The following is a 13068-nucleotide window of genomic DNA, read 5'->3' as shown; positions in this document are numbered from 1 at the left end:
CGAGACGGGGTGGGGCCCGCGCGTCCCCGCCCACATCCCCGCCCTCCGCAGCCTGCCCCGCCCACGGCCTCGGCCCCGCCGCACCCCGACTGCCGCGGCCCCTCAGTGGGTCCCCGAGCTCGGAGGAACTCTGGGAAAGTTTCTGCTCGCCTCTTCCGCCCTAGCAGAAGCAGGACGGGGCGGGGCCCGCTAGCGGTAGCCGCCCCTTCTCCGGATACGCGTTTCGATTGGCCGCCAGGGAAGTCCGTAAGCGCGCCCCCTCCGCACGCGCGTTCCAATTGGCCAGGGGCGCATTCCGTCAGCGCCGCCGGCGGCCTCTTCCCTGGGCAGCGGCGGGGGCGGAGCTGGTGGAGGAAGTCCGCGGCCTTCTCGGGCTCGCGCTGCCCGGGGGATGCTGGGACTGGGTGGCTGGGCGGCTCTGGCCCGGCGGCGGCGGCGGCGGCGGCGGCGGCGGGACCCCTGGTGCGGAGTGCCATAGTGCGTGAGGCCGACGGCGTGGCAGGGGGCGCGGGTGGGCCCAGCCGTGTGGACGCTGAACCTTTGGGTTCCTCAGCGGTCCCGCCTCAGGGGGTCCGCGGGGGACTGGGGGCCCGGGCCGGGCGCCGGTGCAGAGGGGCGCGGGCCGGCGCGGGGGGTGGGGGGCGGTGAGGGGCGCGGCGGGGCGCGCGCGCGGGAGGCCGAGGCGCCCCGGGACGCGGGGGCGCGGCGCTGCTCGGCGGTGTGGGAGTCGCGGAGACGTGGCCTCCGCTGGGGGCAGCCAGCGTTTCCTTTCCTTCTGCTCTGCTGTTTTGACCTTGGGCGAGTCATTTTATGGTATCCTTTTGCCTCTTTCGTTTGCAGTCGCCCTCCCCCTAACCTGAATATTAAGAAAATTAAGGTGATGTGGGAGGGCCCTGAGCGGGTGGAGGGTACTTGAGGTCTGAGCAAGCTGTGTGGGGTGATGGGAGACGTGAGTGTAGGTGTTGAGTTCTTTACCCGATCTTCCTGGATGCTCGTCATTTAACCCTCCTGGTGTTTTCAGTTCCTTTAGAGGTAAAATGGGAGCAGCTGCTATTTGCCAGGCCTGGAGACAATTACGCTTTACATCTTGTACTGTGGTTTACAAAGCACTTTACATTAATTATCTCATCCGCAAACAACCCTGTAAGGAAGGCATCATGACAGGTGGGGAAATTGAGGCCTAAAGAAGTTAGCGATTTTCCCACGGGAGTACAGCTAATAAAGACCTCTGGAAGGAAGAAGGATGGTAGCCCCCGGTGAGGGTCTGCTAGTGCTTGGCACTCTGCTCAAATAGATTAAGGGAGATAAAATGAAAAAAGACCTCTAGTACGAGAACAAGCTCATTTTACTCGTGAGCTGATTGAATTTGGTTAACTGAGTGTAATATGGATAGTCATCAGAGATAGAACCAGGTCCAGTATCAGCTTTGCCAAAGTTATTGTCCCCTTGTATCTTGCCACTTCCAAAAAAAAAGGAAGGTGTAAAAGTGCTTTGAAGTGCATCAAGTTTTAGGACATGCCAAGCATTGGTCTTAGCGCAGCTGTTGGTGTTGGTGCAAGTGGGAGGGGAGGTATCTGGTAGTTTCATACTTTTTGTTGTTAACCCCCCTCCACGTCCTCATTCCCAGTGACTCCAACTTCTCTTGCCTTCCGCCTCCAGCTTCCTTGTTTTGAAAAACAAAACATGTTTGCACTATAGGACAATATTTTAAATTCAGATGATTGGTTATTTAACTGGTATCCCACGTGCAATTCTGCCCCTCCTGTCTTCTTTAGGAACTTATTTTGGTCTGCGTCCCCCTTTAGATAACTAGATGACAATGTATGTTAACCTGCCCACAGCCCCTGTGGTTCTCTGGAGCAAAAGTTTGGTGTAGAGGAGACAGATCTTGACAGTAAGCTAATGGGTGGAGCTATACTGGGGTCTTTTGGTTTCCCAGTTGGTTTGCTCATTCCTTTCTGTGCAGGCGTTTGGAATTTGTGGTGTGCCCTGTAGTGACTCATTTTGCATGTGGCCTTCATTGGCATTGTGATTTGCTGCTTGGCTGTCTTTATCTTTTGTTGTGTTTCATGGTTCCGGTGTCGTGATCATTTGACACGTTTTGTGACCTGTGAGTGTGTGAACACCAAACTTGGTATTGGACTTAGAACTCTAATTTCAGATTTGTTGTCATCATCTTTCTCTGCTTGTCATTCCCCTCTGTCCTTCCTAGGCTGATTTTATTTGAAGATTGAATGTGAATTCTGTCTTTGCTCACCTGTCAGTGGAATCATCTGCTCTTAGAGCATCTTACCAAAGCGTCTCGAATCTTATGTCTCCAGTTGTCACTCACAGACGTGTTGAGGACAAGTCTCATATCTCAGAGTACCTCCTGGAGCTTAACCTGGCATGCTACAGATAATTTTAGAACAGAACAAACAGCCATTTTCAAAACTGAAAGCTTTCATTTTCCCTTCATTCCCGGAAGAAGTGATTAAAACGAAAACACGATTTCTCCTTTACTCTTTAACGTGGTTAATGATGTGATCATTGAGCTCTGGCTAGAAATGTCAGTTACCTGTGTTGTTTTTTCTCTTCCAGTCTCACCAGTCGAAAAAAACTTGTTAGGCTTCACTTTCCCCTTCTCCCTGTTTTTGCTGCTGCTGCCCTTAGGCCTTGACCACCTCTTGCCTCGGTTGGTAAAGTGACTTTCTGCCTTGTTTTCTTGACAGTCTGCATGTTTACTCATCCTCTGCCTGCCTCCAGAGTTACCATTCTAATGTGTAAATTTGGTTGGTCATTGACCCTGCTTAGAAAAGCGAGATGATTCTCTGAATTGCCTACGTGATAAAGTCCAAATTCCTTGGCATTATATTTAAGGACATTTATCCTCTGTGTTTCCAAATTCTTTTCCATCCTTTTCCACAATCCATGAGCCTCTTGTTCTAATGAAACCCGGCACACCACTGCTGTGCTAGTTCTCTGTGTTTTTGCACACACTGTTTCTTTTGCCTTCCCCGATCCTACTCATCTTGCAAGGCTGAACTCTTCATAAAGCCTTTTTCATCCTTCCTAACTGGTCACTTTTCTTCATTTCGTAAGTGCATTTGTGTAGCACTTATAGTGCCTTACGTATAGTAATACGTGTGTGTTTTGAGAGCTGCCTTATAGACAGGCGACATCATTTGTTTTTGAATCCTCAGTGTCTCAAATAGCATTTGACCCCAGAGATGCCAAGAGAGGAAGCCCTCATGGTGTTTATAATGAATCTGGGAAATCATAGATACTTAAAAGTGGTTGTGGGATGAATTGACAGTAGAAAAAAGCCTTTCAAATCTATAAATTCTAGTCTGTAAGTAATGGTTATTTTCTTGTATTTCCATTCTTTCCCTATTCTTTCTTTTCCTCGCGAGAAACACGTAGAAAAGCTCTCGCCATCCTTGTTTGCTGTAATAAGTGAGTGCTGTTCCAAGGGAGGAGCAGGTGTTTGTGGGTGTGAGGGCACCTAAGTGAGGTTGGGCCTGCGAGCCTGGACCTTTGGGTTTGTAGGGAAGCGGGATGTAGTGCTGGCAGGGACCCAGCTCTGCACTGAGAGTGAGGACTTGCGTGTTGTGTTTCCTTTCTGCGTTTGCTTCTTGTAGAGCTAATGGGGACAAAATATTTGGAAGTTTTTCCATTTTGAGTGTACAGTATTTTGTGATATTTTCCTTATGCTTGCTATTTTCTAAATACTTACTATCTTTGGTTATGGTGTTCCACAGTGATTCTAAAAAGGGACAGAGAAATTAAAGCTGAGGTTTTTAGAAGCTGCTTTGACTATTTCTGGATGTGGAAGAGAGAATATTACCTTCCGTAGAAAGAACTCTGGGCTTGAGGAGTCAGAAGACCTAAGTTCCATCACCCTAGCCCCAGTGTCATCCTGGCACAATTGCAGGATTGTGCAAGGATCAGATGAGAGTACGTGAAAGAACTTCCAAAAGCTATGAAGCACGTTGGACCTATAACATAGTGTAGGATTTCAAAGCCAAAGAAGACAACCTCATCTTCTTCAGAGGGAAGTGCCGTAGTTGTGCATTTGTTCTTTTAATGCATTCTGTTCATTAATATTTATGGAACAGTGAGTGTCGGGTGCTGGGGCTGAGTGCCTTGCACCTCCCGACAGACTATAAAGCTTTCAGTCTAGGGGCAGAAGACGTGTTAATACATGCTTAAACAACGATTAAGAAGACGTTAATAAAACATACTGTAGGGACTTACCTGGTGGTGCAGTGGTTAAGAATCCGCCTGCCAATGCAGGGGACACAGGTTCGAGCCCTGCTCTGGGAAAATCCCATATGCCGCAGAGCAACTAAGCCCGTGCGCCACAACTACTGAGCCTGCGCTCTAGAGCCCACGAGCCACAACTGCTGAAGCCCGCACGCCTAGAGCCCATGCTCCGCAACAAGAGAAGCCACCGCAATGAGAAGCCCGCGCACCGCAATGAAGAGTAGCCCCCGCTTGCCGCAACTAGAGAAAGCCCGCATGCAGCAACGAAGACCCAATGCAGCCAAATAAATAAATTAATTAATTAAATAAATACAATTTTAAAAACCATACTATAGTAATAGTAATAATTTGTATGTAAATGACATATTAAATATAGTTGTGCAGATAATTGTTGCAGGTCTCTCAGAGACATACAGGGTGGTTTTATTACTACAGAGTGCTGCCTGGGTTGAATGAATACTTTCTGTCGCACTGGAGTTGGGGACCAACACCGTTCATGTTGCTCAGATTGGGCTCTTAGTTCTCTGAGGGCGCAGTTTGGCCTGTGAAGTACCTGCTCCTGGTAACGATGGGCCAGCTGTGGGCACCTCTGCTGTCTCGCCAGAAACAAGAGGGTGTCCGCTTGATCTGCACAGAGCCCCTCCGAGAAGGGCGGGAGGCTTGTGGGGAGCTAACAGGATGAGGTTGGGTTTCTCTAGATTAGCAAAGCCACCCAGCTGGGTTCTTGTTATGAGCTGTTTCTCCAGACAGGCACCTGTGCTGGTGAGTTATCTTGATTTTTTTTTTTAAGTGGTTTTTTAATCTTTCCTTCCAGGAATTGTAGGCACTTATTATCTTCAGCTTGTCCATTTAGGTCTGTAACCTGTAAATTTTGGAGGCCTTTTTGTTTGTTTGTTTTAATTAATTAATTCAATTTATTTTTGGCTGTGTTGGGTCTTCGTTGCTGTGCACAGGCTTTTCTCTAGTTGTGGCGAGCGGGGGCTACTCTTCATTGTGGTGTGTGGGCTTCTCCTTGCGGTGGCTTCTTTTGTTGCGGAGCACGCGCTCTAGGTGCGCAGGCTTCAGTAGTTGTGGCACGTGGGCTCAGTAGTTGTGGCTTGCGGGCTCTAGAGCGCAGGCTCAGTAGCTGTGGCGCACAGGCTTAGTTGCTCTGTGGCATTTGGGATCTTCCCGGACCAGGGATCAGACCCGTGTCCCCTGCACTGGCAGGCGGATTCTTAACCACTGTGCCACCAGGGAAGTCCTGCAGGCCTTTTGGTATAAATTATGATTAATAAAGTTAGGGGAAGAAGGGAAGTGACTTGGTGTCAATTTCAAATGATCCTAGAATGGTTAGGGTAGGTGTGACCGCAGTAACAAACAGATCCAAATGTGTAATGACCTCACAATCCAAACTCATTTCTCAATCCCATAACAGCCTCGGGTGGTTGCAGTTTGTGTGTGTGTGTGTGTGTGAGCATTGTGTGGGAGGAGTGGTGCTCTTTAAAGCAGTTATCGGAGGACCCAGGCTGCTGGAGGGTCTTCCGTTTCGAATGTGTGGCCTCTAAGATTCCCTGGGGTCACCTTTCCCTTCTCTGGATGGGAGCAGAGGACGGAGGAAGGAGCAGGAGAGGCTTTTATGGGCCAGGCCTGGAAGAGGCACACATCCCTCTATGCACATTCTGTGGGGCCTCCAGCTACCAGCGCGATGGGGAAGCGTGGACCGGCCATGTGCCAAGGAGGAAGGGGACCGACAGTCTTCACCACGAAACCAGGAGCACTCCATTCTGCTTTGTGTGACTTGTTTTTTAAATTGTCTTGCAATCAAGAAGATGACAAAATGAAGCTAGGCAAATTACAACAGAATTGAGTCATAGCACGTACTTCTCATTCAATAAGCGTTGGAGTAACTGTTATTTGCACAGTGTTGTGCTAAGTGCTTTGAGGAAGAAGCTGATGAGACATGTTCCCTGCCTTTTCAGGGCTGGTAGTCTCATACAGGTTTAGTGATGATCGTTCCAGGGGGGCTGAGGAGAGTCTAATCTCGAGCAGTGTGCCTGACTGGGGGCGGGGGTGGGCGGGACAGATCATCATCAAGGTGAAGAGATCGGTGATTGGCAGAGGGCCACAATCCAGGTGATCGCCACTTCAGACTGAGATGCAAGGCTGGGAACTGCACCTGCGGTCCGGTGAGGTGTCTCTCTGTGAGATGACCATCACAGAAAAAGCAGCGTGGGAATGAGCAAAATTCTGTTTGACAAATGGTTTTCATACTTTCCCAGTGTTTTTCTAGCGTCACATCTGAGGGATGTGACACATTTCTATTAGTCACTGTGGTAGAGTCTCCAAGGGTACAGATACCCACTGTGGCCTGGAGACAATTCCGCTGGGCCTCTGGGGCCTCACGTAGTTTGGTTGTCATCTCCCTCCATCCCTTTAACGGTGCACGTTCCTCACCGACCACTTTAGGTTTGCTTCTTGAAGAAACGCGAGCAGCTTCTAATAATAAGTGCCCTTGGAGAGCAATGCAAAGGGCACCTGCTGTTCAGAGGACGGAGGAGCAGCACGAGGTTTGGGGACTCAGGGAAGCAAGAAGTAGCATTTGAGCATCTTTATTGTGATAAAGTTATATTTGAACTGCTGGTTTAGAAGTATATTAACAAGAACAGAAGGTGGTTAGAATTTTACTGTAGTAATTTTAAATAACTTCACAAGAACGTTGGTGCTGTTAAAATATAGGCATGTTTTAGGAGACTCAGCACGGTGTGGTCCACGTGTAATTCTGAGCTGCTGGGCTTTGTCAGCCTCCACATGGGTGTCGCTAGGTACTTTCATCTGTCTTGTCTGGTTCAAACCACATGACCGTGGTGTGAACTCCGCATGGCAGCTTGTCAGGGTCCTCGTTGTGATGAGAAGGGAACCAAGGCTGTTAGGGAGGAGGTCTCCCAGCTCCGGATCCGAGCGCATCACACGGCCTTTGACTTAAGTGCCTTGTTAACTCTGGAGACAGGTGCGGGGGCCCCAGCTCCCCGTGCAGTGAGTCACAGCGCTTCATCTCTCAGAGACCTGAGAGGCAGAAAGAATAGTCTCGGTTTCTGACCTCTCACTGAAGTCAGAAAAGTAAGAACGTAAAAGTGTTAGCTCTGCCTCCCAGATGAGCAGTCAGGGCTGCGGGGACCATTCCAGGTGGACAGTGTAGGCGGCTGTGCTGGTACCCAGAGGCCAGATGGCCCAGTGTGGGCACCTCTGCCCCCAGCTGCTAGCCTTTGCTCTGTGATGGCTTCGTGCAGGACCGCTCTGGGATGTACCAGGACTCTGGAAGCAGAACACTTCCTGCAGGTCTGTGCCAGCACCAAGGTCCTGGGTCATATGAATTTGAGGGTTTGATATTGTTAATCTTATTCCTTTGTGATTTTATCTATGGAACCTTCTTTAAATAAGATATTCTCTGTTGATAATTTTTCTAGACTGTCTCCAGTTTTAATTCTGGACACTGTATTTGCCAGCTTTGAAACAGTTGGGAATGTTTGAAGAGAAAGCAGAGATCAGTCTCATATCTGGGATCTACAGGGTTAGTGGGTTTATTGGCTGGAATTCTTCAACTGCTCCTGTAGTTGACCCAAGTGTGTTTGGAGCACCTGAATTAGGGGCCAGGATTCGTCAGTATAGTCGTTCCAGGGTTTCTGCAGGGAATTCGTTCCAGGACCCCCTGTGGCACCGAAATCCGAGAGGGCTCAGGCCCATTAGAGTCCACCCTGTGGACAGGGACCTGCGGATCCCACATCCGCGGATTCAGCCAACCACAGGTCGTGTTGGTGTTTTTCATCTGTGGTTGGTGGAACTCGCAGGTGTGGAACTCACGGATCCCAAGGGCCAGCTCTGTTCTGCAAGGCCCATTGTAGCTTTCTTATCTCTTGTGCCAGTCAGCCCAGAGGTCCCCATTCAGAAAAAATAGCAATTAGGTTGTTGGCTTTGTAATATGAAGGATTTTGAGCAGAAGAGGTAAACTTTCGTGTCTTATTTTTAAAAAGAATAATCAGACTTAAAGCTTTTTTTTTAATATGGAAAAATTTCAAATTTATTGTTTTAACATAGAAAAACTGCATTCATTTTTTCTGCCTCTGTAAGTATGAGGAATATGTTCAACAACAAAATAATTATAAAACCATTATAGTGGAGGGGATGTTTTCTGTTCATAATAAGCACTTAAGATATATGACTTGGCTTTTTTTATTTTTTATTTTTGGCTGCATTGGGTCTTCGCTGCTGCGCGCCGGCTTTCCCTAGTTGCGGCGAGCGGGGGCTACTCTTTGTTGCGTTGCACGGGCTTCTCATTGCGGTGGCCTCTCCCACTGCAGAGCACAGGCTCTAGGCACGTGGGCTCAGTAGTTGTGGCGCACGGGCTTAGTTGCTCCGCGGCACGTGGGATCTTCCCGGACCAGGGCTCGAGCCCGTGTCCCCCGCACCGGCAGGTGGATTCCCAACCACTGCGCCACCAGGGAAGTCCCTTGGCTTTTTAAAAGGTATTTTCAGTAATACAGAATAGGCTGTAATTGGACTGCTGATATACTTCATGTCTTGCCATCAGGTGACATCTTTATAATTTGAAAGTTATTTCAATGTTTTATGCAAATCAGTCACATCTAAGCTTTGTTTAACAGAATAAGCAGATGTGTATATTTGTGTAGGGTTTTATAGTTTAACAAGTCTTTTGGAGTGTGTTTTCTCATTTAATCATTGTAACACCCCTGAGTCTTAGAGAAGCTAAGTGACCAGGGGTCCTCCGGCCACTATGTGGCCAGCTTAGGGCTCACACCCTGTTTTTTTCCTTTTAAGTCCACTGTCCCCTCACTATGTGACACTGCTTTTATCCAGCTGAGCATTTTTTAAAAAAATAAATTTATTTATTTATTTTTGGCTGCGTTGGGTCTTCGTTGCTGCATGCGGGCTTTTAGTTGCGGCGAGCAGGGGCCACTCTTTGTTGCGGTGCACGGGCTTCTCATTGCAGTGGCTTCTCTTGTTGTGGAGCACGGGCTCCAGGCGCGTAGGCTTCAGTAGTTGTGGCTCATGGGCTCCAGAGCACAGCCTCAGTAGTTGTGGCACACGGGCTTAGCTGCTCCACGGCATGTGGGATCTTCCTGGACCAGGGCTCGAACCCATGTCCCCTGCATCGGCAGGTGGATTCTCAACCACTGCGCCACGAGGGAAGCCCGGCTGAGCATATTTTTAAGTACTTCTTCATGACTTAACAGTTATACCACTGCATCTTAACTCTGAATTCAGGTAGTGAAAAGGTCTCTAGCATTCTTTCAGAGGGGCCTGTAGAACTATTTCTGTGTGTAGAAGTAATTTTTTAAAAGTCTCAAAATATCCATGAAGTTTTTTTAAACTTACATTAAACCTTGAAAGAATAAACTGAAATTTGGAAGGATCATTTCTGAAGAAGCTAAGGGCTGAGGGGAGTTATTAAGATTATAAACTGTATCAGATATACTCAGTGGTGTCTTGGTTTCAGACGTTTTCAGGCTTACGGGAAATGTTGAGTGAGATTCTGGCATTTGATACTACAGTTTACTGGAGTATTTTTAGCATCTGTGAAAATACGGTACTGGCAGGAACCGATTTCTCTGTTGACCATCTCCTGTAAAGGGTCACGTTTTTATTTTTATTTTTTTAAAATTTATTTTTATTTATGTTATTTATTTTTGGCTGCGTTGGGTCTTCGTTGCTGTGCACGGGGTTTCTCTAGTTGTGGCGAGCAGGGGCTACTCTTCATTGCGGTGCACAGGCTTCTCATTTCGGTGGCTTCTGTTGCTGTGGAGCACAGGCTCTAGGCATGTGGGCTTCAGTAGTTGTGGCACATGGGCTCAGTAGTTGTGGCTCGCGGGCTCTGGAGTGCAGGGTCAGTAGTTGTGGCGCGTGGGCTTAGGTGTTCCGCGGCATGTGGGATCTTCCCGGACCAGGGATCAAAACCATCTCGCCTGCATTGGCAGGTGATTCTTAACCACTGCGCCTAAAGGGTCACTTTAATTCTCTTGTATCTGTTCTTGTCCTCTCTTTTTTTTTTTAAGTGTAACTATTCTGTTGTACAGTAGTGTAACTGTTCTATTTAATGTCATAAGGAGGTAGTTAGATCTTACGTGTGATAAAGTGCAGAAATAGGAATGAAAAAATACCTGGCAGAAAAATGACTAATATAAACAAAAATATTTCAATACTCTCGAGACAGAATTCTAGGCAGTCACTGCTGTAGTGTTTTGCTGAGGGAGAATATGAAATTTCCTCCTCTGAAGATGCTGAAAAGTGGGCTCGATTCTCTTCTACTTGGGGGCCTTGCTCCTGTCCTCTTACATCAGTGCCCGATGCTGAGATGCTCTCGGGGCCGAGAGGGGTGCACGGGGTGGGGTGGGGTGCATGGGGAGAGGCGTACAGTGGGGGTGGGAAATCTACTGTGACTGTCCGCTTAGTGCCTTCTGCTTCTCAGACTTGGGGAAGCTGTTGTATACAGGGGACGATGCATGAGGTTTTTTTTGAAAAGCTATAGCCAACTCTTAAAATATTTATGGTTATTATGGTAGTATAAATGGCTTGGCTAAAGTCAAGGAAAAGTTACCAGATCTCCATTTATCCATTAGTGGCAACTTCTTTTTGAATGAGCATTTCATGATCAGGGCTTCTACAAAGTATGATAGGTGGAAAAGAAGGTTATTTTAGGATCTTATTTTAGGATTCTCAAATCCTAAGGAAGAGATGCAAAGAAACTATAAAATTACTGAAAGTTGATGGGAATATGGGGAAGAGGGAAAGGGCTGGCTGGGGTGGCCCACAGCCACTGTATTCCTGAAAATTAAGGTTAACTTGCTGGCTAGCTTGTAGAATTGGTGATAACTAACAAGTGTCCCATTTCTTCTGCCTGTTGATACAAAACAGTGAGACGGTTTAAGCGGAAGCATCTTACAGCCGTCGACTGCCAACATCTGGCTCGGAGTCACTTGGCCGTGACCCAGCCCTTCGGTCAAAGATGGACAAACAGAGACCCGAACCACGGTCTCTATCCTAGACCCAGAACCAAAAGAGGGACTAGAGGTATGTCTTCCCCCAAAATACCTTGCGTTTCAGAATCTGTAGTGTGTGTGGCCTTTGAATATCTCCCGGTATTTGTAAATACTGCTACTGTGATCTTGTGGTTCTGTTGCAATAGTTTGACACTTTTTCACTATTTGTGAGTTTTCTGTGAAAATTCCATCCTATCATAGTGGTTGGTAAAAGCCCCAGAAAAGCACGGCTGAGTGAATTCCACTAGCTGGCTTAACTATAACGTGGTAGGGAACACGTCCCAGCATCACCACGATTCCATTCTGGAACCGTCGTGATTTCCTGACTCTTCAGCAGTCCTCTTTGTCCAATCCATCACTAGGTCCACCGTATCACTCTTTTTCTCCCAAATGTCCCCTAACTCAGTGCTTTTACGGTAGATTGTGCCCTCTGTCACCTCGTACCTGGGCTGCTGCAATAACCCTCTCCTTGCCTTCAGACTTCATTTTTTCCATATCAGCTCGAATATCAAATAATGTTCCTGAGTACCATTTTCTGTCATGTCACTGCCACTCTCAAGAACCTCCAGTGTGGTATGTTCCCTGTTACCATTTGGGACTCAGGCTCAATCCCCTGACATTATTACATGCAGGCTGTACTTCTGGCAGCTTGTTTTCCTCATGACCCATCTAGTGCTAAGTGAATTCCCACTTTCATTAATACCTGTTTGTATAATCCAGATTGCCTTATTTCCCTGTGATATATCTCATTTCAGAATCCAACTCAGATCTCACTAGTCATCTTCAATTCTTGTGATGTGATTGTGGTCTCTGTTTACCACTTTTTGGAACCACTGTAACCAATTGTATGAGGCAGTTTTAAACTCGGTGGTTATATAGTGTTTGATATTTTGTCTGTTTTGTGTGTATAAGTCAACTTCTCCTCTGTGTTGTGAGTTCTTTACTGATAAAGACTTGTCAGCATGTGTGTTTCAGTGTGGAATCCTAGCACTGAGCAGGTGGTAGCTCTTCATAAATATTGGTGTAATTAACTCCACAATCAGAAAACATCAGAATTTAACCCTGGCCTGTTGACTTCAAAACTTGGGTTTCTATCACATTGCCCCAGAAGCAGTTATAATTTTTTTCTAACATAGAAAAAAGTAGTAAGTTTTATATCCTGTTAAAAGCTAAGCGTAGTTTTGTTCCACTCTTTTTTTACTTTTAATTTTTAAAACTTTTAATTTGTTTTATTTACTTTTTAAAAAAAATTTTATTGAAGTATAGTTGATCCACTCTCTTAATTTTTAAAGTGAGAATTCTAGCTACAGCCATTTCAGGAAGGTACCATATATTTTGTTGTATATTGATAAGGTGTTTAAATACTTCATTGGCATTTTACAATAATTTATAGGAATTTAAAAATGCCGTGGTGATGTGTGAAATCACCAGTTGGATTCCTCTGAGTGCCTGAAAAGTCTGTGAGGTCAGGGACTATATATACTGTTTTATTATATGATTTACATACAGTTTATATTTGTTTCCAAATCATAGGTGCTTAGTAAATACCTATTGAATGAATGTATAGACTAGATTAGAAACCACTCTAATAATAGGAAGAAAATTCTGATTTTTATATTTTAAATAATGTGTCAGTTTCACAGGAGGAAATAAAAATCAATTGAAAGGGTTTTAACTGTCAAATGAGAAAAGTGGGTTTTACTGTATCCTGATAATCTAAAGCATTTTCCTTTCTACTTACGCAAATTTAGATTATTTTTTTTTAATGGTAAGAACAAGCCAGGAGAGG

General features: G+C 46.4%; 1 protein-coding gene across 1 annotated transcript in view; it reads left to right on the top strand.

The window, feature by feature from the left end:
- Window positions 1–356: 356 nt before the first annotated feature.
- The window catches only part of FBH1 (F-box DNA helicase 1), a 45493-nt gene continuing 32781 nt past the window's right edge, over window positions 357–13068 (top strand). The window contains exons 1-2 of the mRNA XM_061179613.1: window positions 357–477; window positions 11155–11310. Of these exons, the coding sequence (XP_061035596.1) occupies window position 477; window positions 11155–11310 (157 nt within the window). The 5' untranslated portion in view covers window positions 357–476. The remainder of the gene's footprint in view (window positions 478–11154; window positions 11311–13068) is intronic.

Source organism: Eubalaena glacialis, chromosome 2 (assembly GCF_028564815.1).
Source record: "Eubalaena glacialis isolate mEubGla1 chromosome 2, mEubGla1.1.hap2.+ XY, whole genome shotgun sequence".
In the NCBI taxonomy this organism is placed as follows: Eukaryota; Metazoa; Chordata; class Mammalia; order Artiodactyla; family Balaenidae; genus Eubalaena; species Eubalaena glacialis.
The sequence above is the reverse complement of the archived record's forward strand: the minus strand, read 5'-3'. Positions and strand labels throughout refer to the sequence as shown.